Source organism: Trachurus japonicus, chromosome 14 (assembly GCF_045865225.1).
Source record: "Trachurus japonicus isolate A0001 chromosome 14, Traja_1.0".
Classification (NCBI taxonomy): Eukaryota; Metazoa; Chordata; class Actinopteri; order Carangiformes; family Carangidae; genus Trachurus; species Trachurus japonicus.
Genome location: NC_140920.1, coordinates 20995589 through 21022351, shown reverse-complemented (window position 1 = coordinate 21022351; position 26763 = coordinate 20995589). Strand labels below are relative to the sequence as shown.

The 26763-nt window shown below is 42.3% G+C and overlaps 1 protein-coding gene across 1 annotated transcript in view; it reads left to right on the top strand.

The window, feature by feature from the left end:
- Nucleotides 1-14883: 14883 nt before the first annotated feature.
- Nucleotides 14884-26763, top strand: part of tmem132e (transmembrane protein 132E) — a 510081-nt gene continuing 498201 nt past the window's right edge. Inside the window, exon 1 of the mRNA XM_085798304.1 lies at nucleotides 14884-15082. Coding sequence (XP_085654430.1) covers nucleotides 15022-15082 — 61 coding nt within the window. The 5' untranslated portion in view covers nucleotides 14884-15021. The remainder of the gene's footprint in view (nucleotides 15083-26763) is intronic.

Sequence of the window (26763 nt, the reverse complement as noted above, 5' to 3'; positions counted from 1 at the left end):
TTAAAGAGAAGCAGTATCATCAAGTGCTGCCAAGAAAAAAATGTGTTAAACAGTAAAAGATAGTCAATTAAAAAAATCTAAATTAGTGATGAGAAGTTAATTGGATGAGTGGATAGCAGGGCTTCTCATAGACTGAGCGGTGAATATTTGGATAACCAGATATAGATTTTAGCTTTTTAATCACTTTTTTCTGTAAACATGTGTAAACATGTGAAACCTGCCAGGATCTCACAGGTTGTTGTAAAGCCACAAGCAGCTCTGGGTGTGACAAGGCCTGTTCCACTCAAATTTCACGCTGCGATACAATTGCAGCACTTGATAGTACAGTAGACCGCACGCTGGGCTTGTGCTCCACACTTTGAGACGCTTGCGTGTCCTCTGTGTTCACTTTCTAACAGCTTTGCCTTTAAACTCTGCAGAATTACAAACGTCCTTCCCTTTCCAGAGATCTCCTGTTGAGGAGCCACGGCTCTCAAACTGTGCCACAACCCCAGTGTGTGGGTGGGCAAGACCACAGGAATAAAAAATAAAAAGGAAAGGATATTGAAGTAGTGCTGAATGAACAATAAACTGTGTTTCCACACTGGCAGGCATATTAAGATGCAGGTTAGTGAGCTTTCTTTCAGAAAACTGCTCTAAAATAAAAGACAGGCCCATTTTTGACACATAAAAGACGAACAGGTGAAGCTCAGCAGAGAAACAGCTATTGATCCCAATCACTTCAAACTGAAGTCCAGAAAACTTGACTAAACCCGTCTTGTTCTCTGCACAAAGACCATTGTACAAATACTTTCATGGGGGCTTACTGTATGTGCCAGACCAGGCTATTTTTTTTTAGCTGGGAGCAGTTGCCAGGCAACCAGCAGAGATCCCAAGAAGTTACCGGCTGTGGCCAAGAAATCATCTGACACCTAACCCCCATAAAACTGGTGCATTATGTGTCTGTACCTTGGTTTTTGTACAGATTACATAAACAGACAGGTGAAAAATTAAAGAATAAACATGGAAATGAAACAGGACCATGGCGACCCCCTTCCATCCCTCCACCACCTCCAAGCCAAGAGGTCACTGAGTGGTTCGATGACTATGAAAATGATGTGAATCTTGTGCTGTAGCTATCCTTCACAGTCAACACATCTCAACCCAACTGAACACCTGTGGGAGGTTTTGGATCAACAGGTCAGACAGAAGCCTCTCCACCCACCACCACCATTACCATACCATACCTTCATCGAAACACTATAAGGTGGAAATGTCTTTTAGGAAAACAGGTTTCACCCGCACTGGAGAAGAAACTCTATAGCTGCTACGACAGCATACGGTGGCCTGACATCCCACTTGCACACTCGTTAGTGATGATGGTAGTTTTATTAGCTATTTCCCATCTTAATGTTTGTTTGTTTGTTTGTTGTTCTTAATGCTAAACTAGGCCAACCCCAACATATCAGTCCCTCGGTTGACATTTAGGCCCCGTTTACGGTTACACCCCGCCTTTCCGAAGCCCCGCCTTTCCGACAATAGACTTCCATTCATCGTAATAGCGGGGTTTTCTATTTTTTCTAAAGACCCCGCTACTCCGAAAAGGCTATTGGGGGAAACCCCCAGTGCACAGTGCGCATTGATCCTTTTTTCCTTTTTGGGGTCAAACGGATCATGTGCATAATTAACTGCAAAACAAGCAAATACTTCATATTAATGACATAATGTTCATTATGCTTAGCCTGTCTAGCCTCTACCTGGTCTTTTTACTAAATTTAACCAACTCCTTTCTTCATTGCCTAAACCCAACCAAAGCATCTCCCTCAGTCAGCTGTCAGCACGAGCGGCGGCTGCAGCAGCCTCGCGCCCCTGTGAGCTCAAGCCGGGTTCAGCCGCGCTCGAGCGGCGCAGGGGGGGAGAAAAAAAGTGTATTCCTTTTACTGTGTGGAGATCTCCAACAACGGAGTCGGGGAGAAAGCAAGTGGGACAGATCTGCCCAGTCCCTGAGCAGCGCACGTTTCACAGACAAGCCACAAAGCAGAATGTAAACAACATCACGCGGTTCAGCACCTTCGACATTGGACAGCTGCGGGGGGACTGTGTCGGAACAGTGGTGTTTCGAAGTGGGGGTATTTCGGAACAGCGGGGTGTCGAAATGGAGGGGTGTCGGAATGGAGGGCTGTTCCCCCCGTTTACACGACAATGCTTGCGGATGAAAACGGCAAAATATTTCATCGGATGTGCCTTTCGTTTAGACGGCGATGGCGTTTTCGGGGCTTGAAAACACAAAAAAGTGAAACCACCCTCCAGAGTGGAAATCTTAAAAACGCTCTGCCGTTGCGTCTCCATGTAAATGGTGAAAACACAAAACCTCTGCTCTGATTGCAAGACCTGAGGGGGGCACAGAGGGCAGCATACTGATGGCCAGCGTACAGCCTGTTGGAAATCAAGAGGAAGAAGAAGAATACTAAGGCGTGCGGACTTGGTGGTGCTGTGTGTTGTGCGGCACGCTGCCACCTCGGCTCCTGGCATGCATACAGCATTGAATTACACAGACTTTTGCCTCACCGTATGTACGCGGATTTCCACCCCAAAAACGCTCGTCTAAACGCGGAATAAAAAGTGAAGACACGACGCCACTTTTGCGTTTTCTGTTCAGATCGTTTCCGTATAAACTGAGCCTTAAATTGTATAAACCAGGGGTGTCAGCAGGCAGGCCCAGCAGAGGGTCCAATCTGGCTCTCATGATGAATTTGCCAATTGTGAAAATTACATAGCATGATATTGTTGAGATTGCATATATTTTCATGAAGAAATTTCAGGTTGTTCATAATATGTTTTGTAAAAGGATAGCTCATTAAATGTAAATTAATCTTTATAATGTACTAAAACTAAAAGTTCACTTTATGCTTTACTGGTCCAGCTCACTTGAGATATAAATTGTGCTGTATGTGGCTCCTGACAGAAAATGAGTTTGACATCCCTGGTATAAACTGTTTTCTGATGACAACTGCAGCCTAATCACTGACACACAGGTTAACCTTCAGTCGAAGTTTGTGTGTCTGTTTTATTTAGAAATGTCTCATGTGTCTTCCTGTGGTTTCTTCCATTGATTAGCTCATGTGTCTCACCTGTGTGATTTCCCCACCTGTGTCTCGTTACTCCCTCTACTCCTGTATTGTACATGTACAGTATGTGAGTAGTTTTGCTTCCTCTGCTAGTTGACTATGTGTGTTTGTCCTATAGAGAATGTGAAGTTACGTCACGCTGTGGGACGTTGGACGCCATCTTTGGAGGATCGCGGATGTAAACACTTGCTCGTCTCCCTAAAAAAAGTTCCCCAAAGTCGCTTAAAAGTAATCATGGTGGGACAGTACTGCTGCGTAAAAAAATGCCACAGTAGTATATGCACTAATACCAAAAACGAGATAGTTCACGATGTCTGGATAAGTCAGTGGAGGGAGTAAATCTGGGTCTTGAATCCAGTCCCCACTCTCTGTTTACGTTTGCGTTCCTCCAAAGATGGCGCCGTCGTTCCCCAACGCAAAGCGGCGTGACGTCAGCTTCACATTCTCTATTGGTTCACAGCTTCTGTTCTCTGGTCCATGTGGTTTTTGATTGTTCTTTATCATTTATTGATATATTTTTCTACTTTTCTTTTTGGACAGGGTTGGACTCTGGCCCCTCCAGTTGCTTTTGTGTGTATGTGTGTGTGTGTTGCATTATCAGTAAGTCATTAAAGTTTCTTTTTGTTCATTTAACCTTTTGTGTCATGGATACATTTGGGTCCTGAAAAATACATAAAGCGTAACAACCACCTACAGCGTAGAAAGTTTTTTTGGTGTAAGGTTGGAGGAAATCATGACTATATAAACAAGTTCTGACTGAAGTTGCAGTGAACTTTTTCTGTATCAGAGTGAACTATGGCCTTTGTGCTGAAAGTCTTAACATAAAAAGTTATATAATAAAAAAATATTTGAGAACATTTGATAATTTTGTGGCAGTGAATCTGAATATTTTGTGAATTTGTCATATCTGTTAATTTGGGATATTTCTTTACTATATTAATTAAGCTGAGTTAAGCTGGTTCCACCAGAATGTAATTGAATAATTAATGTTTGGTTGTACATTGACATGATTTATCTGTGTTTTGCAGCCATTATATAGATTTCTTGAGTTTATACCTCAGAAAAGTGATACTGAGTTTAAGATCTGATTGGGTGTTGTTGCTACAGCAGCACCTTCAGCTCACCTGAGACAGAGATGTTAACCAGGGTGACGTAGAGTATCTAACTCTGTACCCTCACTCTGAGGTTTTTTTTTTATTTTTATCACTGAGATCTGGCTCGCTGCAGAGAAGGAGGACTCACTCACAGGGCCTCATCTTGTCTTCTGTGTAATGGAGTTTTTCTGCTGTTGCCTCATTGAAAACACAGCTCAGATCTGAGCTCAACATTAAATGCGACTGAGAGTGGCAGTGTGAAGACTGCGAGCCTGTTTTGAAAAGCTGGTGCGGTCTGAAAGAGGCTCAGTGATGACAGACTGGACTGAAGTTCTTACGCAGCTGCATCACTTTCATCTGACTCGTAAAGTGACTGCACTGCACTAGATTTTTTCTTCTTGCAGTCACTGTCTAAAGTGATCGCGGTTCATCTTATATACATACGATATGTGTATTTACATTTTCTTTTTCTTTTGAGTTTTACACACAGACAAGAGAAGAGAGATGAAGTGGGCAAAGTTTAGCTTGAAACTGATGTAAGGCAGAAAAGAGACTATTGTTGAAACTGGATTTGAATCAGTCTGGTAAACTTTTCTTTTGCACTGACAATGAAAAGACCTTTCCTGTAAAATTCTATCAACCTTCAAAACAGAAGATCTTTTTTTTTTGCTCCAATCTGATGTGTTTATGTTGGGGAAGCAGGTGAATGTGTAAATTCAGTCAGAAACAATTGGATCACAGTCTCAGACTCCTCAGCTGCGTAGAGTTTTTTCACATATACAGTATGTATCACCTCCCAGTCCGATCCAATCATCCTCAGATGGACGTGACCTGTCCCAGGTGTTAATACCAGACCCACCAGATAAGAGTCTCTGTCTCTCACAGGTCCACATGGCTGCAAGGCGTCTGGCTTTCAATCTGTTCGCATCTTTGTTCACAGTCTCAGATGAGATTCTCAAAGTGCGGGCAGCAGGTTTCCACCGGCTCCCTTCCTGTCGCAGTGTATGAGAGCGGCTCTTTGCCCTTAGGAGGCTGAATCTGCTGAAACAGTTAGTTTTAGCACCGACTCAATACTGATCTCTTGGGGACCCCCGGTTCTGCTTTAATTGTCTGGAAAGATTCCCGCTGCGCACTTACACATGTCCACCCCGTTTCTCCTCACCAGGGGGTCTCTCAAGAGGTTATGGATGTCAGAGAAATATGTAAAGAGGAACATGAGCGGCGGTGCACTCCTCCAATAACCGTGCCCTCTGTGTTACTGAAAGGTTTCGACCACCGCTGGGGCTGAAAGGCATGGTTTCTTTTTTCTGTGATTTGCATGGTGCTGTCGCGATGTCTCATGTTCTGGCAGCTCAAGCATGAAGACACAAGTACACTGAGATAAACACTGACGTTTTCTGCGGAGTGCAGCCACTGCGGGTGGTGTGATGTTAAAGGTAACAAAGACACAGAAGAAGCATAAAAGCACAATAATGAAACAGTATAATGATAAAACAGATTATAAAATAGATAATATCTCATCAAAGTGCAAGATTAAAAGATTAAATGAACACAAAGAAGAACAGAGCAGGTTTTTTATTTTGATTTATATATATTTTTTTGCTTTTATTTTAGGCCAGTTACAGTCTGGATGGATTCAATGGTTGAGAGACATTTCACGCTATTTAGTTGTAACTTAGGTGGCACAGTGGCAGTGGTTAGTGGTCAGCACTGTCACCTCAGTAAGGAGCTTCTGGGTTTTCTCCTGCTTCCTCCCACAGTCGAGTGACAGTCACAGTCTTTATATTTATTATTGGTGCATTAAATTCTTTTCAGTGTCGTCTGCAGCTATCTTATCTTATCTTATCTTATCTTATCTTATCTTATCTTAAAGACGACACACTGGGTTAAAGTTTGTGTCTGTACATACACTCACCGGCCCCTTTTATTAGGTACACATGTGCTGCTCAACAACACAATATCTAATAGGTCAAGCAATCATGTCAGCAAATTAATGCATTTTTCTCATTGTTTCATCCAGACGGGCTAGTCCGAGTATTTCACAGACTGCTGATCTCCTGAGATTTTCATGCACAAGCATCTCTAGGGTTTAAGGAAAATGGTCACACAGGAGGAAATATCCATATATTAAAGCAGAAGTAAGCGATCCGGTCGTTTTCGCTAATGCTGCGTTCGAGGCAGGCTGCAATCGTGAAATCGTGAAATCGTAAATTACAGCTTCAAGTCACAACTTACGACTTTGTAGCGTTTCAGGCAACCCACTCGTGTTTTTCCGACCTGTTTTACCTGTGAAAGTCACTATAACGGCCACTCGTAACTTCCGACCCGTGAACTCCTACCAGATCAAACTGATACAACTTCACAGGACGGAAAAACACGAGTCTACGAGTTTCCTTGAACGCACCATAACAGTCCTCGTCCCTACGTCACCACATTCACGGCGTCCCTTGGCTGCACACACAGCCCTGCATGCCGTTCTCTCTCCTCATTGGATAAAAACTGTAGGATACGATAAATGTTTTCTCCTCGGCTCAGAGCAGAGCAGAGTGACTGACAGACCCGTGTTTCGGTCCAAACACTCTATGTAAGTGATTGCTGTCGGAAGATATAACTATTTAAGACTTATATTAACACAAATATATCACTTACTTCTGCTTTAAGTATCTCTAGGCCAGAATACCTTGTTAGTGCCAGAGGTCAGAGGTGAACAGCCCAATTCATTTAAGCTGATAGCGAGGCAACCGTAACTCAATCACAATTGTTACCACTGAGGTCTGCAGAGCAGGTGGAAACTTGAAGCAGATGGACAACAGGCAGGACAATAGAAGATTGGAAGAATGTTGCCTGGTCTGATGAGTATTGACTTCTGCTGCACAATTTGAAGGGTCAGAATTTGGTGGACTAAACATGAAAACGTTGATCCATTGCATCAAGAATTCAATCTGCTGCTGCCGCTGGTGTGATGGTGCAGAGGATGTTTCAGTCTTCCTCTGTGTGATGCTAGCAGGTTAATATGGATCAGGACTGTTGATGAGTGTTTACAGCACCTTGCAGAATCTGTGCCACAAGGAATTAAGGCTATTCTGACTTCAAAAGGGTCCAACTGAGGTTAGGCTGGTGGTGATTGTATATTTAAAGGCCCAGACCATTTACAATGGAAATCTGAAGTCAACTCTGTATCTGACAGTGCAAAGGCCTGAGAAGAATTGGAGTAATGTGCTCTCTCTTCTTAGTTTAAGTCAGAACCCACATGTGGCATCTGTATAAGTTGTACAGTAGCTGTCTAACGGTCTTGTTTGATAAACCAGTGAGGAGACGACTCTGGAGGATACAGATACAGATGAGTTTGTCTAAGTCTTGATTCGACACAATGTCTCTGACCCTAGCTGTGTGTGAGATACCAAAATGCAGAATTTGAGGGGTCCAGTATTCCTGTTAGCTTTACTCTGCTCTGCACTGACTCCTACGGGGAGATGTCTGTTGTTAAACGCTCAACCACCATTTTAACAAGCCAGTCTCTGGCTCTGTTTGCCTGCTCTGTAGTGCTGGTCAGGTAGCATTAAATGGGCTGTTTTTAAAGAGCTTTTTCCACTGAAAACAGCGCAGTGAGAGCAGTGCCAGTGAGTCGATACAGTTAAGTTGTGGCCTGTAAAAGCTGAACAGTGGCTTTAAAATGGTGAAAGGCTCCTAAGAGCTGAGGGAGCTGCACAGCTGAGATATTAAAGCAGAATTTTGTCACTACAGACAGCCTACTCAGTCAGTTTTTCTATTATTATATAATATTAAACACAATTTGACCATGAAAACATGCAGCAATAACAACTAACTGATTATTTAGCTGTTTGTGTATTAATGCTCTAATTCTGCTCTGAATACAGACTCACTAACTATTATTATTCTTTTCTTTTCTTTTCATGTAATTTTTTCTTCATTACATTTAAATAGCTAGTCTCATCTTCATTCAATTCAACATATTTTACGTTGCATGGTATTATAAGTATCACCGTATAAAGATATGATATTGCAAATATATTGTTATTTTCTTCTTACACAGTGCATTATTGTATTATTTGGCATATACTGTAACAGTAATTTCTGTCATTTCATACACATCTCATAACATAGTGAGTACATTATACAGTATATACTGTGTACATTGCCTACACAGCATTTTTACCTATATTTAAAGCAGAAGTAAGCGGAATGTTTGTGTTAATATAAGTCTTAAATAGTTGCATCTTCCGACAGCAATCACTTACATAGAGTGTTTGGTCTGAAACACGGGTCTGTCAGTCAATCTGCTCTGCTGTAAGCTGAGGAGAAAACTTCTTGTATACTTCCTTGTGTCCTACAAGCTTTATCCAATGAGGAGAGAGAACAGCATAAAGGGGCGGTCCTCTCTGTGTCTGCAGCCAAGGGATGCGCGTGAATGTGGTGACGTACAGTAGGGACGAGGACCAATAGATCCATGACGAGGGCGGGGGCTGCTAACTCCATTGGCTGACAAAAAGTTAGCCAAAACGACCGGATCGCTTACCTCTGCTTTAATTATATTATAATGTACTTTATTTACACCCTTACCTGTGTAAATGTAGCCTATATGATTAAACAATATTTCCCTTGGTAAAAATGTATCCATTTAGAAATACAAGCTACAGTATTATCTTATTGTTTATCGCTTTTTATTATCACGTCTTTATTTATTCAATTTCTCAACTTTGTTATTTATTTACCTACTGGAAATGAATTAACTCTTCCATTATGATTATGATGATTATGCTTTGTTTGTACAACTACGTCAAGCCATATTGACTAAGACATGTCTACATGTCTCCCACACACATCCACATACAAACATTGCACATGTTCACGGCTACTCTGAGATCTGTGTAATTCTTCCAGATGAGACTACCAGAGATCTGAGACAGCTGGATCTGCAGTGATCTGCTTCTTGTACATTTGACACTAACCTGGCTGAACATGTGTTGACAGAACTAACTCACACTGATGGGGGAGGCAAAGAAATCCGTGGAAAAAAACAAAAAGTCTCTTTCCTTACTTCATGCCTAATGAGGGTCTACACTGACTCGGAGCACTCAGTTCTATAGGAAATTAATGGACCTAGTGACAAGATAATTTTAATTGCTTGCAGAGTGGACATTGGGTCATTGGCTGCACACTGCTGTGTCAGTGTAGTTTAGGTGAGTTTGGATCGCATCAGTTCAGAGAGAGGAGACCGGGATGGTGGTGCTGGATTAAACAAAATAACTTACTTGCTGTTTTCATCCTCCCCTGTTCAGCACAGCCCTGAAATGTCTAAAGGGATGCAGCATAACTTCCATACTGACAAAGACAGATATAAGCAAACCCATCATGTTATTCTGTACCGCATGAACACAAGAGGAGAAGCAATAAATAAATTCTCACATCATTAGGTCTCTGATTATACAGTACAAGTATGGTCAGGACAATTATATTGCTGAAGCATCTGCTGCATTTAAACCTTTAAGACTCTGTTGTTATGAGCCTTGAAGCTTCTAGTCTTCGCTCAGACTCACCATAAATTAAGAAGTGCATTTTATAGACATGCCTCCCCTCAACATGTGTTCTATGACTGCAGCACAGCTGCCTTTAATGACTAGTATGATCATTTTAGTCAAGTCCAGCCACATCTGTTTCTTAGGACTTTGTAAGGAAAAATACAATTCTTTCCAGTGTGCAGCCAAATTGAATGTGTTATTTGCATAAGGATCTACAAAATCATAGGAACTGTGTTTTCATAGGAAATGTTTTTTTTTTTTTTTACTGGAAACAAGAAAACTTTTTTTATTAATCTGTAAGTTCAGTTCAGGTCACCAGTGTCATTTGGATTCACCCAGCAGCACCGTGGATATCTGCACCAAATGTCACTCCAATCCATAAAATAGGCACAAAGACCTATCACTAAAAACCACAAATATCAACCTGTTGTTAATACTGAAGAAAAAGAAAGATGACCACATGTCTCAGGAAGCTTCATTGACACAGAGCCATCTCTCTGGACTTAATTCTGATGGGCACATTGAAGTAAATGACAGCAACTTTTTTTTTTCAAACAACACCCCACTGAGAGCAGCAGGGATAAAAGTACAAAAATCTCTTAAACTGAACAACTAAAACTGAAGAATGAATAATAAATAAATGAAGACATTCAAATTGAAACACAGAGACAACTTCTGCACAACACATTTGAACATCAACGGAAGCCAAAGATGTGTCAAACGCGGCGTGAGCTTCAAAAATGTTGCCCAAATGACAGTGTGATAGCTAACACACTAGTGCCAGCATCAAACAACTGCACTCAGTAGTGCCGAGTACTGTTGAGTACGACCAGCTGTGATATTAATCCATTACACTGCATCAAAAAGGAGCAAATCTGACAAAACGCACAAACCTTGCGAGCATGAGAAATTCATGTACAGGCATGTGGTGCACATTCGGTGAGAAAATTTCTCAGCACATTTTGACAAAGTGTCTTCAGCCTTTGAAGTGACAATGAAAAGGTGCAAGATTTGACTTCGATGAATAGTTAAAAACCAGTCCATTCTCCTGTGGTGTCAAACTCCCTGGGGAAGCACATCTTAACTCATCACCATTAGGGGATCCTTATCTTCCCCATTGCTCGCAAGTTTGCCGAAATAAGTCCTTCATTTGACAATTAGTCTTTGGTAAATGTCAGAAGGATGCAGTGACAGATTGTGGAGTCAAACACATTAACGAACCATTAACAGTCATGTCATACCTGCAGCAGCGGAGCCGGTGGCAGCCTGTCTTCCACCGGCCTCAGTGGGGAACCACAGGCTGCTCTCTCACCTGGCTGCCTGCTGCTGCTGCTGCTGCTGCCTGCTGCTGTGCTGCTGCGGCTCAGGTGCTCTAACTGGAAAATTGCAAGTGACTTGATTTGCATAAGTGATCCTGATAAATTAGCTGCTAAAGCTGAGAAACTTAACAGGCATCGTTTTTTGTTTTTTTCCCCCTTTAAGGGCACAGTGGGATTTGCCTGTTTAGAGGGCCTTAAAACAAGACAATGGGCTCTGCCTATTTCTGCATAATAAAAAGGCTACAGGGAATCAATTACAGGACAAGTTTAGTTATTTTTGATTTTTCCTTGCTTTGTTACAGTGTTACCTTACCTTGAACAATAAGCAATGAGGTTAAAAATCTGCATGATTAGCTCTTTGTGCCCAACATCAAACAGGCAGTTACCACAATGAAACCAAAACCTATATTTAAACTAAACGTTGCTAATTTTATATGTTGCTCTTAGGTCTGAACAAAGGTCTGAGTCACTTTTAAGTTGCTATGTGGTTCTGCAAAGTTGCAGCTGCAAATGTCCGTAATTATGTTATTGCTGCTGGCTGGCACGTGGACCAGACCACCGTGCGATGGTCTCCCTGTTTTCCTCAGGTTCTGGGCCTTCCCATATGTGTCCCATTAAATCACACCTGTTACAATGCCTTCAGTTTCAAGTTGCTTATATTCTTCTCCTGTCAGATCAAGTCTGTAACTGTATTATCCTGCTATACAGAAACAATTTATAATGTATCCTGCTGTCAGGAGAAAAATACAGCAAATCACTTTTACATAGCATGTGAGAAAACATGGAGTCCAAACTAAACATCCTGTCCTTCTCTCTCTCTGTCAGACAAACAAGCAGAACAGAAAAAAACAGCTAAATTCATTTTATAATCCATCTTTGTTCAATAGCTGAGTAAAAATCTCCCATTTCAATACGTGTTCATCTCAGTGCTGTTTTCCAGTAGCGTCTCTGATGCCTTTTACACACTTAATGGTCCCCTATAAACCATTTAGGGGACATTTTTGTGAGTTCACCTGCAGCATTAGCTCCATGTGTGAAAGGGCTTAATGCTTGGTTATTACCCTATTCGCCTCTGTATGTAACCTCAAGGGAGACATTTCATTTGACATAATATTAAAAGCAAAGGTATGATATAATACACCTAATAACATCCCCACTTATGGGTGAGAACATGTTCAATTCGGAGGAGGAACTGCACCTATGTGGAATGAGTCATTGTTATTGAAAGCTGGGAGAGAGCACCCATTGTATAAAGGGACATATCATTTTATATGTTTTATAATTGAAATAAATCTGTGTTCAGGTGCAGGTTTTCCCACGATTTTTGCTGAAGGTGATATGATTGCAACTTAAATCAAGTATCTTCAATAGTTAAGCTCACTTTATTTTGAAATTCCCTCCGTGTGTTTCAAAAGTCGGTGTTTCCCTGTTGATACTACTGTATATCAAGTAAACTACATGATGTACGCCTGGAAAGCTGAGGACTCTTATGAGCTTGGGATTCACTTTGTAATATCTTATATTTTTGTAAATTAATAAATAAATGATTAATGACTGTAAATGTCCTTCATTTCATCAGTAAGATATCTTCTCATGTATGAACAGCCGAGGGAACATTTCATTGATCACTGTAGGTAGCCTACCTGGCACTGGCAGGTGTTGTCTTAAACATGCTTTGTGAGCCTGTCCTCAGAAGAATTGACACAGTAAATAGGCTAATACAGAGATATTATGTGTGAATGCTCTCAGTGGCTCCACACCAAAATAAAAGCCAGTCCGCCTGGCAGGTTCAAATGAAGCCGTGACTATGCACGAGCGTTTTCTCTTTCTTCACCAGGATACTTTCCCCTTTGATGAAGAGGAGGCGGGTAAGTCACTCACGTGATTAATTTTTGTCTCTGATGCCCGGTTCGAGCTGCACCAAGTTAACAACACTGAACATGGACAAAAACGGAAGTCAGCAGCTTAACCTTTAAAATTAAAGCATAATAAACCATGTCATCGAGGCGAGTGACCACACTGGGTTTCAGGCTAAAATTAACTGCTGAGGCCTGGAGCCTTAAAATACATGTGCAACACGCTACAAGGATTTCATTTGAAGCCAAATGTAATACAAGTCTATGTGATTCTGACATAGGCCTATGTTTAATTTGTGAGTGTTTTAAGATGCATTTGCTATTATTGACCATAAATTATGGGTCATCACGGGTCACTATAGCAGTCAGTATTAACCCTTAAATCTGTAATTGAACTCAAGCTTGAATCTGATTTCAATACGTTGCACCATATTCTTATCCCGGCTGTTTTTTCATTCATTTTTATTGCAGGAACGCCTAATTGTCATTGTTGTGGCATTATAATTAGGTCACTATTTTGTATAGGTCCATAAGCATCGAGTGGCACTGCATCTTTAGCTATTGAAAAAAAAAAATCACTTAGTTGCTCGAAATAAAAATCAAGACCAAAAGTTTCAAATTGCTTTTATTCTGAAAACTACCACCGGATATGACTGAGGTGATACAGAGGGCTTAACAAGCGCGAGCTGCGGCTCTCTGTATGTTTAAGGTGAACACGTTTAGTTTGGAGCGGAGTTAAAAACCCGGACCGAGGCTGTTTGGGTTAAAGACAGCGGTTGAAAGCACTTGGAGCCCCGCAGAGAGCAGCAGACAGGTGCGGTCAAGACCGGGACTGGGATTCAAACACCGAGGCGGAGAGTTGCTCGGACTTGGCTGTGTTTCAGACTCCGGTGAAGCGGCACCGACGATGCTCCGCTCCGGTTCTCGAGCTTCTAACACCACAAAGTAAGAAAGGGAATAAGAAAGTATAGCGGAGGTGTTGTGGACGGTTCCGCTCCTGTAGTGTTGGCATGACATGATTCCCGGCTGGGTGACTGTCGCAACACGCTGCGGTAGGTCAACTACTGGAAACCTGAAGAGGGGAAAAAGCCAGTTTTTTCTCTTCTTCTTCTTCCTCTTCTTTTCCCTTTGCAGCCGACCTCACGGAGCTTTTCGGGGTTTTGACTGAGCGGTGACATTTTCACCACGAACAGCCCAGAATGACATTTCTACCTTGTTTCGCCTGTGGAGGTTTTTAAAACGGAACCCGAGGAAAGTCAGTGAGAGCGGAGGCAGAGCAGTGCGGATCCGTCGGATGCATTGTGGTCCTCCGAGTCCCAGCCCTCTTCTCTTCTCTTCTCTTCTCTTCTCTTCTCTTCTCTTCTCTTCTCTTCTCTTCTCTTCTCTTCTCTTCTCCCCAATGAGCGGTTCCATGATTTGCGCAAGGAATTTCATGTTTGAATTTTTAATTGGAGAAGATCGTACAGACAAATCCTGCTGGCCTTTATCACCTGCTTTGTATTCACACTGATCACACAGCTCCTTTTTATTTAATTTTTTGGGGAGGGGGTAAAAAACGCGCAGGATTCCCGTGTTTTGAGCCAGGACGCGCGTCATCTCTCCACTGATGTCCACTGATTTATGATTTTTTTAATGTAGATATATTTGGGAGGGGAGGCATTTGTCGGCTTTCGCGCAAAGACTTGGATCCGTTTCAGGAACACTGGGTCTCTTTCCCTCCCCTGTTGCCCGATTTGGAGCAGGATACTCGTAACTTTCTTCTCCCATGTGGAAAAATCCGCTCTCTTTGGCTCGGAGAAGACGCGTATCGGCGGTGCCTTAGACTGGAAGACAGTGTGGAGACTGTGGCTGGACTGGTGCTGGAGGTGTCACACACGGCTGTCTGAGCACGCACACACTCACAAGCAAAACGCGCAAGACACGCGTGCTGATAACATATATCTCTATTGCGCATTATCAAACTTAAAGACCCCCCCACACCCCCTCGGGAGAACTGCAACAGCGTCGCGTGGAGGCTAACACCCGCAGAGGGGTTTGTTTATCTGTCATCAGCCGCTGGAACAACTGGGATTTAACATCCGCGCCCCCCCCTTGGGATTTCTACCATGACAGGTGTACGGGATTTCAGATGGACTCTCCTCATCTGTGTGGCGGCGCTTTCAGATGGTGAGTGAACCCCCCCCTTTCTCTCCTCCTCCTTTTCCTCTCCTTCCACCCCCTCTCCTCCCACCCTGTGCCCCCACCCTTCCTCCATCTCACTCCATCCCTCCCCTTCCAATACATAGGCTTTCATGATATTGTGTTGCATAGAAAAGTAATGGTGCCAAATTTCTGCAACATGCTACTGCAGAGGTGGCTGTTGTTTTGATTGGTACATTTTTTTGGGGGGGAATGGACACACACACACACACACACACACACACACACACACACACACACACACACACACACACACCCCTACTAATGTATCCACCAAAAGTGTGAGCTCTTGTGGGAGTGTTGCTGTACCTCAGGTGTGTTTTCCTCTGAGCTTTGTCTAAGTAGAATGACAAAAATCTGCACTGACTGCCGTGAGTATCTGTGTGTCTTTAGCTGACCGTTGCCCATAGGTGAACAAGAACTGCACAAATAATATGGCAATGTTGCAAGGAATGGATGAGATGCATCTGGTTGCAGTGGGTCATAAGACTCACAACATATTACACAACAGTACCATCTCCTTTTGATTTCATCTTCTGTGTGTGCACGGAAAGTCGTCCCTCTCCTAGTGGGAGGGCTCTTACACAACACATAAACCTGTAGTCTGTCCCACATAACTGATGTCTGCACGGCAAAGTGTACAAAGTCCAAATCAAACATCCCAACAGATGATTTCCTGACATATCCCACTGATCTAGTTGGACTCCAAAACACTAATCCTCCTTAAAAAATCCAACTCCTTTCCATCGATGCAGCAGCTGCAGCAGCAGCAGCAGCAGCAGCAGCACTGTTTCCAGCTGTAGGCTGAGTATGACATTGCAATGCACGGATTAAGCGTAGTGCTGAGAGGCAAATTGAGATGGGACACCTCATGCTATGTCTCCGTTTATAAGATTGCGGCTCTATTCAAAGTCGCTGAAATTTAAACACCTGCGACTAGTTCAGGTCAGGTTAGTTTATCAGTCATGTGTAGGTTAACACAGGGTCAATGGTGCAATAAAATGTATTGGATGAGAAAACGGGTCAGCTTAGCAATAGGAGCACAATATGTTTAAGATAAGAACTCAAAGATGGGATGAGATTGCAAAACAAGACTATTTAGATATATAATGATAAGGATTAATGCGTAAAAGTCGTGAAGGTATACAACAGTATTTCATATGTGGTTCAATAGTGGTGGAACTGGATGTTTGGTGCAGGAAACAGGAGACAGTTCCTATTTTAGACTACAGTATGATGCAGACTGTTGATGGTATTCCTGTTGAGGTCCATGAAGATGCTAAAAAATGCTGATTTTCAACCTTGGCATCATCACCAATGTGGGTGGGGAGGGGGTCCGCCCCCCTGCTGTGTCCTGTAATCCTAATACAATCCTCACTATAGGTGGCCTCATCGTTGTTGATGATGTGGCCCAGGATGGTCGTGTCATCAAGCAAAGTTAGTGATGATGTTGATGTAGTTTGAAAAACAGGAGGGGGCTGAACACACATCCCTGTGGTACACCTGCCAGATGTCCATCTGCAGATGTTCGTGGACAAGTTCCATGAAGTGCTGCTGAGCTGCAACATTCTTGCACTGATTCCATTTGCTCAGGTGGGTTAGTGTATTGTGTAGCGTCGCCAAGATGATGATGTCATTTGTGGCCTCTGGAGTCGAGTTAGGTCCGAGGTATGAAGACAGAACAGCAGTAAGAACAGTAAAGTTGCTTGAAGCACTTTGTGATATCTGATGTTGGAACACCATTGGTTTGTTGGGGACAGGAAAGATGTCGGATGCCTTGAAGAGCGGCGACCATTGTCTGACTCAAGACGTTGGTGAACATCTGTGCCAGTCAAGTCAGAGCTAGAGTGGAACGAATGAATGTTAAAGCTCAGTAAGCTGCATGCAAGGAGGATGCAATGTTTTCCGTATTTACCGTATAACCGGCCCTTGCATCCTTTTGGGCATTTTGCACAATATCTCCCTTCTCCTACTCATTTTCACTAAGTCCTGCCTCAGTTACATTACCACACAAAAGAAACGCCTACGTGTGCACTAAAGAATATACTCTCCTTGATGGTTTCACCAAGGCTGCGAAGCAAGCTTGCTGCATGCTGCAATTCTCTGCCTACACAAATCCCTCTAACGCCTGTGGTCAGCGTTGCCTAGCGCAGGAATACCCACCTTCCCGGACAATGAAGGTGCTGCTGTCAAAAGTAATTGCAGTAACAGATTTGGCGCAAGGCCCGCTGCCTCCGAGGATGGTTTCAGAGGTTTGTGGCTTCAGAGACCTCAAGTTCCTCACTCCCTCTCTCTCTCTCTCACTCGCTCACACACACACACACACACACACACACACACACACACACACACACACACATAGAGAAGCCTTGCTGCACTCAGCCTCGCCGTTTAAACCACTCTGCCCTTGTCCCACTCATATGCTAAATAAACAATTTGTACGAATACCTCAAGAGAAATGCTGTAGACCTGCTCGATGAACAGCTACGCAGACAAATCCCCAGGTGTGAAAAAGCAATATCATGGACCTTAAGACTGCTTTGGGGAAAATACAGTGCTGTAATGAATCTATTATTCCCCATTCTTCTCACCTGAAATTTATATTTTCATACATATTGGCTGACACGTTATGTTGTAAACAAGCTAAAGATTCATTTTTCTGCAGAGCCGATTAAATAAAAACCTCGCTGGGATTTATTATCGCAATGCCATTGTGATTGGTCACCTTCTGTATCGGCTTCGGAAGGGCAGCACCAGCCACCTCGGTTTAAATGTGATGCTTCGCTGATGCCTAAAGGAAAATGTGCTCCCCCCCCCCCCCGTCTTCCTGTACCATTCTCCTCCACATGAAAGTCAGAGGTCAGGTTCAGAGAAGGAATCCCAGAGCTGATAGGGATTAAGGTTTTTCTTTGCTCAAGGACACTTCAGCAAAGCACAGTTGCTGATAAGAGCATTTTTAAGCCAGGAATTCTGGTTAGTCATTGTGCTGTGATACGTCTGTATTTAAACGAAAAAGGCAGCAGAATTGGGGTCGAACCGAGAATTGGATGATGTGTGAAATTTTGTGATAGATATAGTAGTGCAGAAGATGACTAGGAATAAAAAACACTTCATACACTAACATTAGTGCCCACCCCCTCTTGATATTAAAGCCTTGTGCACTGTACTCATCGCATTTTTACAAGTTGCACTTTCCAGTGGGAAATGCTACAAAGTGCTAGTAGTTACCATCACACACCTTTTACTGGGAATCAGTTATTTGCCGCTTAAAAAACAGGAGCTGCCGTTGGCTGCACAGCACAACTTCTTGTTAAGGCTCCTGCTTTTGAGCAGCACGGAAGAGTTTGGTTCGCTAATGGCTCGCTCGTGCATAGACACAGTTTTATTTGCCATCAAATGAGCAAGTATTTAGGCCATATCAAAGGCATTTACAATGATAGTATTGGTATTAGAACAGCTCTGGTTTAAATATAAGCAGCTGCACAGGAACTAATGAGCTATAAACAAGATGTTTTGGCACGTGTTAATTTGTGATGCTCAGTGCTATGGACGCATTAGTTCTGTGTCATGCTAAAGCCTTAATGAGGTTAGGTCCCTAGTTCCCAGTAGAATATTATACACTGAACATAACATAACCTACATAGTTAAAAGAAATTTTCTGGGGTTTTGTATAGTGGAGGTTGGACCACCTCGTCTGAAATAAAGACCATCTCTGCTATCATCCTAAAATTATCATCCTTCAGGGAAACAGAACAGAACAGCTCTTCCTTGGGCTGCAATTAATAATTATTTTCAGTACACACAGATTAATCCACAGATATTTTTTTGGATTAATCATTTAATCTACCACATTTTACGAACATGCCATGACACACTGGAGAATCTTTTGCAGTTTTTGCTCGGACAAATAGCTGAACATGTGCAGGTATCAAAATAGCTGCCAATTAATTTTCTGCTGATTGATTGATTGATTTATGGACTAATGGTTAGAGGTTGTGTTTTCATCCAGCAGCTGTCACATATTTAATGGTTGTTTAGGCACTTATGTAGGCCTACAATACAGATTGATGGTGGGAGCTGGCTGGCTCAACACCTCGACTCTGCCAGTGGGGTGAGAGCCTGCAACTGGCATGTAGAAAGTAAATGTTGTGGTTAACCTGGTTAAATGGATTGAATAGAATATAACTAACAGTGTTAGGGTGAACTAGGTGTGGCAAATGCACTGATAAAATACCAGTGATTGCTCGGGGCTGCATCTGCAGTCAGCTGCATAACAAGGCCTGGGGAGTAGTGTTTGCCCAGTCATGGTGTGTATGTAGTTGGCAGCCTTCCCAGCACCAGCCTATCTCTGAGAGTCGACACTGGACAGAGTGCAGACAAAGTGGCAGTGTGACACACCGGCTCTCATGTTCGAACCCTAATTGATTTACATGTGGTGAAACGAAGCCTTCGCTCAGCTGTGTTTGAAGAGGTTTCCAGTCGTACGGCGAAACGGCGCCGCCCATCCATATGCATCAACACCCCGTGACTGCAAATGAGTTGGTGTTGCTTTGTAGTCATTCTCCTTTTGTTCTATACTGTTGTTTATGGAAAAGCTGCATTGTTGTAGGAGCGCCTGTCACTTTTCATCTTTGCCTTTTTGCGTACAGTATAAGCATATGGCTTCTCAGTTTAGCGAGCAGCTCTCAGTCATTGCTTTAGGGAAGAGCTTTTTGTGGCATTCGCTGTCGGCATCAGATAATGGTAAACCCTTGTGGAGCGTGGCACCCTTTTGCAAGTTTTTTTTTTTTTTAATTTTCAGTGACAGATGGGCTCAAGGCTAAAACCAATCTGCGCTCTCTTAACAGCGGGGCAACCACCTACTGGAAACAATAAGGAAAAAGAGGCTGTTACCAGAAAGACAGGTCCTTGTTTTACTTGCAGCCTTGCTCTGTAATTACACTCTCAGATTTTCCAGGTGGGCCTGTCACTCTGTTTTAATTGATTTTCTGCATTTAATACCCAGAACAGGCTAAAATTGGATTATTTTTTTTTGTGATTGTGGAAAATATTCTTTAAAATCTCTGTGAGGCACAGCTCCGCTCGAATCCCTCAGATGCTGGGAGCTGTATTTTTGCCCCAAGCTCTTGCTTGTGAGGCATTGTGGCTCTGCAGTGGTCGTTGTGGAGTGAATTCTAAGAGTGTTGTCCTTCGTCAGTGGTGAAAGGAACCTTTTGTGATGCACTGGTTCCCTCAGATGTAGCGTGATGTGCAAGACCTCTCCCAAAGGGCTTCAGGCTTGTTTGGAGTTGTCACTGAAAGGAGTGCACTTTTTGTTTACAGTGCATTAAGCCTTTTTTATCATGGACCTCATGGTCGGTGATCTAAATCTTTAAATCTCTGAACCATGAATGCATGCGTTGCTGCTGAATACCTCGGTAGCAATCAATTTACCATGTTGAATACAACCCACTTGGTTTTCAGGCGACTTAAAAGATCCATTTTATCTTTAAAAAAAAAAGCAAAGATTAAGTGCAGTAAATAAAACATGCATCATGGGTTTTTTAGATCCACAGATCGGCTTGAGACGGTCATTTCTTCATGTACAGTAGACTATAGTTTGCCTTTTTTTTCCTCGTCTGTGAATCCTCTTCAAGGCTCCTGGCTGATGGAGAACATTATAACTGTGTCTCAGCCAGTCAACTCTTCTGACTTGGGTCACACCGAAACACTTTCCCAATCCATATGTGCAGCCCGTCTGCTTTTTCTTGCAGTAAATCAGTGTGAGAGATGTTATCACTGTGCTGTTCTTTGTGTTTCTCTCTGGACGTTATCAGGGGTAATCTCTGTCTGAAGTAATCCACCACCTACTCGGCTTGGTCCGTGGAATGTGATGACGGTGCACAGAAAAATTAGGTTGCGACTGCATTATATGTCACATGAAGCACATATATTATGTTGAATGACTAAACGTACAGATTAAGTTAACTGATTTCTGTCCTTATTATATTATCTTTTATATTTCCAAATGTTGAATACTTTATAGTGATTAAATTCTCTACTCCGGATGATTTTAGACAAATTTTCCCATGACATTTACACAGAATATGTTCACAACATCAAAGACTTCCCTGGTTCGGTTTCCTGGAAGAGAGACGGGGATACAAGCTCTTTCGGATGGCATGGACAACTTCCAGCTGTCTCCCGAACCTGTGAAGTTCTGTAGCTGTGCTCGGTAGGGAGGCAATCTGTCTCCTGCATTAGGTGATCGCATATGTTTGCCGTGAAATCAGTTCTTATACACTGCATCTTGCACACAGGTTCCACAGTGCCTTTGATTTGAAATAGCTTCCTCTACCGCCCCTGGTACAGTGAGTCAGACTTGGGAACATTTTTACCACCTAAGACTCCACATTTGCATTGTAGGGAAAAAAAACAAAACAAGAAAAAAACAGCTGTAAATTGGATTGAAATGCACAGCGATGTGTCTTGTTGTTGCTCACTAGGGATGGCTGCTGCTTGGACACTGCCTGGGGACCATGTTTTTGTTCTTTGTTCTCAGTTATTAATAAGTATATTAAATTCATCACCTGAATGTGAGGGCACCTGCTGCGCCACAGTCCTTTTCTTTTCCTCTTCCTAGTCACGGCAATATATCTGGTCTATTATCATGCTAGTAGAAAATGAAGGAAAGGTTACACTGGAGGTGGCCCCTTTTAGTTCCTCTAATAGAGCTCTGTATGGCACAGATGTGAACAGACTAGAGAAAATGTTATGTGACATTATGTCTATATATGGCAATTTGACGTGGCCATGAGGAGGGAGCGAAACCTTCCCAGTTGCCTTGGAACCGGCGTTGTATAACCTCAGAGGGTCTAAATAAGAGAGCAGTGCTGATAAAGCTGCGTCACCTTTGCTGTGTCGGGACACAATCACTCATTCAAACCCTTTATTTCATGCCATCAACCGAGGCTGCGCAATTCATTGCGATTATAATTGAAAAGGTAAATATGGCCGTGTGCTGTGTCCAAATCACAGGAGCCGCAATGTTTTTTGCATTTGCAAATTGATGTGCATTGAGACGTCTCGCCCTGTGAATCATGTCCTCCAGACATAAAGCAACATGTTTGTGTGATACAAGACAAGTAAAAAAAAACACAAGTTCACATTAAAAATGACCTTTTTGCAATATGATTTGATTTTTTTTTGCATATCATGCAGCCCTACTGTCACACTGACGCATCTTAATTGTGCATCACCATTGTGTTCCTTGGATTGCAGTCTTTGTGCTGAGCTAAGCGGAGTTTACCAGCTGCTTGCTCTAGTTTATAGACAGATAGAAACTGGTATCTGTCTTCTCATCTAACAAAGCCTTTTTCATTAAAATGTTCATTAGAGCTTCAAACTTGTTTGGCTGTTATTTCTCCCAGTTAGAATAAAATCCTTCTCCCAAAGCTGCAGTAATTCTGGATTAAGTCCCACATGGCAACTACTTATTAAATTGTTAGATAATTAAACAAAATGCCTGTTGGAAATGTCTGTCACTGTTCACACTGTTCCCAATCTCAACATGATCTATAGATGACCTTTGTGTTTCACCTTCAGGTAAACCATTAGGTAATCTGGCTAAACTGTTGGCTTGTTTACAGCTCGTCTCGTTGTCTGGTTCTTTGTGTTTCCCGCCCCATTGGACTTTGTTGTACCGATTCCACCATTCTGTCAGATCTCAGCAGTTTCTGTGTTCTACGGTGTTATCAAAATAGATAGAATAGAAGATAGATAGAGGAAGAGACGGAAGGTGGAATAATATGAAAACCAAGGGATGATTTATGGCAGGTTTGTTTCAGTAAAGCCACAGTTCAGTTGTTGTGACAAATTGCGGTTTGTATGTATGTATTTCTTTTCAGTGTTGTAAAGTTAAAGGGGTCACTGTATGTTAAATGCCATTCTAAATAACCAGTAAAATATGTATTGATTCATTTACATACAGTCTGGATTATAGATGCATAGGCTGGAGAATTAATAAGCTTTAGAATTACCATATCTGTCAGTATCGGTGGGTTGTGTTCACCTGGCGTGCATCACACCGAACTGAGCACCGAAGGTTCACTCCGCTGAAGGCGAGATATGAAAAGCTCTCCTCGTGTAATAGCATCAGACATGAGAGATAACAATCTGTGGGCGTTTAAGATTAGTTGTGCGTACAGCATATGTCATTTGTCACGATGTAAAGGCTGAAAAGATCAACCAATTCAAAACAGATAAACCATCTGGTATGGAGGTGTTGGCTCTGCTGCTTTGCATATCAGCAGGATTTCCCAGTGGACTGTTTGCAGCCATATGAAGGATTTGTGTCTGAGCAGTGCAGTGAAAAGTGAAGAAATATGACCAGAGTTGGAGCTTCTCACACACACAAACACACACACTGATTTCCCAGTGCTGCAAATCTGCTAAAGGACTCAGACATGCACGCTCAAGTCTGGCATGCAACCTCGGCCTCCTCTTCCTCCACCACCGGCCAGCACTTTATTTTTTCTCAGCACAATATTATTTTCAGCTGTGGGGATTGCTGCTCCTTCCTGCTGTAGTTCACAGAGTTGGTCTACCCCCCTGCCCCCCTCCCCTTTCAAAAGTTCATGACTGTTTGTCACTGTCGGCGTGGCAGCAGTGGAAGAGTTTGCATGTTCCTATAGATCACAACTCTTCTGCAATAGATGTATAAACGGTGATATTTTATGATGCTGCTTTGGATTGTCTCCGGTGAGATTTATTTGGAATATAAACTCCAGACCAGCACCCCCCCCCCCCCCCCCATGTGTGGCTTCACTTTCTCCCACTGCTGTGGAGGTGCCAACACTGTTTGCAAACACACACACTGAATCAACTGACTGTGTCATTTACCTTCAGAGGAGTTGACCAGGAGAAAAGTAAATACTGTGACATATTTTTAGTCGGAGGTTTATATAATATTCAAATTTAACCCTGTGAAGCCCACAGGAGTGCCAACGTCGTCTTTCAAGCTTCACCACTCCCTGATGGTTTAAACTGGAGACTCATTGTTCACCTTAAACTCGAGGATGGAAACGATTTGGAATTAATAAATACATAGTACTCTACTACATACTAGAAAGAGCAGAAGCAGATAAAGATAGAAACTTACCGTTTGCAATTTTTTTATCAATAGAATAAAGGAGATTTCAAGGTCAGTTTTCTGTTGTAGTTCTCAGACATCTTTGGTGAGTGAAATATATTGAATGATTTGCTGATGTGTGTCTTTCCTGAATCTGTGGTGAAAGTTATAAAAATGACAACTTTCTTGTTGTTTCAACTTGGGAACATCAGCTGATAAACGGCGCGGCGCAGCTGTCTGCTGATGCTTCTGAGGAAGATGGCAGGTTGACAGTTGAAACATTTAAAGGTGAAAGAACATCTCCCTATTTATTTGTCTTATGGTAAAACTATTAGATGGGCCTCCTGGGTCGTGTTACTTTGTCTTGCTTTGCTCCTGTTGTGTCCAAGTAACAACAAATCAAAATGGACATTCCTATTGTGACGTTTGATGCATGGCTGTACCTGTTTACCTGCCTCAAGGACCCGTCAGCTCCTCTTGTTAATCTCCTCAACATGACAGGACGTCAACATTTTCCAGTCTTCTTCTGTCTGAGTGGCAGTTCCCCCCCACCCCACCCCCACCCCCACTTTCTACAGTGTGTTTTGCTCGAGTGTGCTCAACAGAACACTCAGGCCTTTTGAAGATGATGTAAATAAACGTTGCAGTTTGATCCGCGGCCTGGCCGTGATTTCAGATTTTTTTTTTTCTGGAGTGCTGCCATTCCTCAAAGCTGCTTTACCACACAGTCCTCAGAACTGTTGTATTAACCAAATAGTTTTAATTAATTTTTTTCCATTCATTTTTCTGATTTAATCCTGCTTATCGTAATATTCCACTGAAATTTTTAATTCATTTCTACATTGTAGCACTTTTTCATCGTCTGTTGACTGAGCACATATCTGACACCGGATTAAAACTGTGGCATTCTCAGGAAAATGAAAAGTGCTACAAAAATTATATGTAATAGAATTAAAACATAGGCTTTGACCTGTTGGTGTCGCTGGTGTGTGAGCAACTCTGCCAAATATGTGGGCGAATTATAAACGGACAAACAATCAACAGAAAGTTTCAAAAGCATTGACTATGAATTGATTTGTGAACAGAGCACATGCCTCAGTTTATTGTGTTTGAGTTTGTCTCCCAATAAAACCTGAAAGCGGTCAATAGTGTTGTCTAGGACTCATCCAGGGTTTGGCTGCAGATATATGCTGAACATGCAGTTCGAATCTTAGTCATATTGATTTTAACACAGGGAAACAAATGCTTTACAAATTAGGCCACCATAACATTGACTGCACTGGATTTGCCTGACTTCAGTGATCACGTTGTGTACAAAACCCCTGACAAAAACAGGCTTCTGTTGTTTTGTCATGTTTAATTCAACTGCACTTATTGTCAGTGACAATAGGGAACTCACTAAGCATCATTGAAAAACAAAGATGTGCAGCGCTGGCGTTGGTGCTCACACCAACAAGCCATTAGATTTAGATTTATTTCAGAGTTACCTCATGCAGGTCAGTCGCAGATAGGTTTATTTTTTCTGGCCCTGGGGAGGAACAATTTTCAGCTGCGAACCCCATAAAATCACATTGAAGCTGTACATAAATATGACAGAACATATAGAAGAGGAGCCAGCCATGGCATCTAGAATAAACCCCTGTCACTGTTGGTATATATATTTTTGGAAGCAGCCCAGATGATCTGCTTAATGAAAAGACTCTTAAAGTTTCTATACATGCATAGATTAATCAGTAAAAAAAAGTTCTCAACTTGAACTGCTGCATGGAAATTGATTTTTTTTTTTTTTTGCCTGAACATATGGAATGTAGCTCAAAATAAAGCAATTGAAAACCGCCCATGGTCAGATTGGTAAAAAATTATCGGTGCACTTATTTCACTGTGATACAATTAATGGTTCTGTCCCGACTTGACTTAGGTCTACATTTATTTTCCTATGTGCGATACGGTTTATAACAACATCCGTTTTTTTTCCTACCCTGGAGCAGGAAGCCAGATTGAGCAATGCCCAGTGTAATCAATTTTTTTATTAGGTTACATTGGCTTTGAGAGAAAAAGGAATCCCTGACTGCTATAATAGCCTCTGCTATGCTATATTAGGCCCAAAGGACATTATAATAATTTTACCATAAGTCTATGAAACAGGATTTAACCCAGACAAAGCAAGAGAAAGCTGCCGGCTCCTCCATGTGTCTGCTTCAGGCTGGGCTAACTGTAAGGCTAACATTTTAACATAGGCTAGAATTTTAATCATACGTTTAAGTAAACATTTCTCTCTCGCCGACTTTGATGAATAAAAAATAACTTGTAGCACTAAAACCTGCCCTTAAGCAGTTACGTTAAATTAGTCATATCTAATTTTTCCTCTGCTCACCCCCCAAAATGTTCTGTATCTGCCATCCATAGAAATCCTGCTCAAGGAGAACACTTGTAAATGTAAATGTGAGACGTCCGTTCGGCTGTTAACCTGACATCTGATTGGTTGAAGGTGGTCCCTGTGTAAGGTGCGTGCACTGGCTGATGGAGTGATGTGAAACCA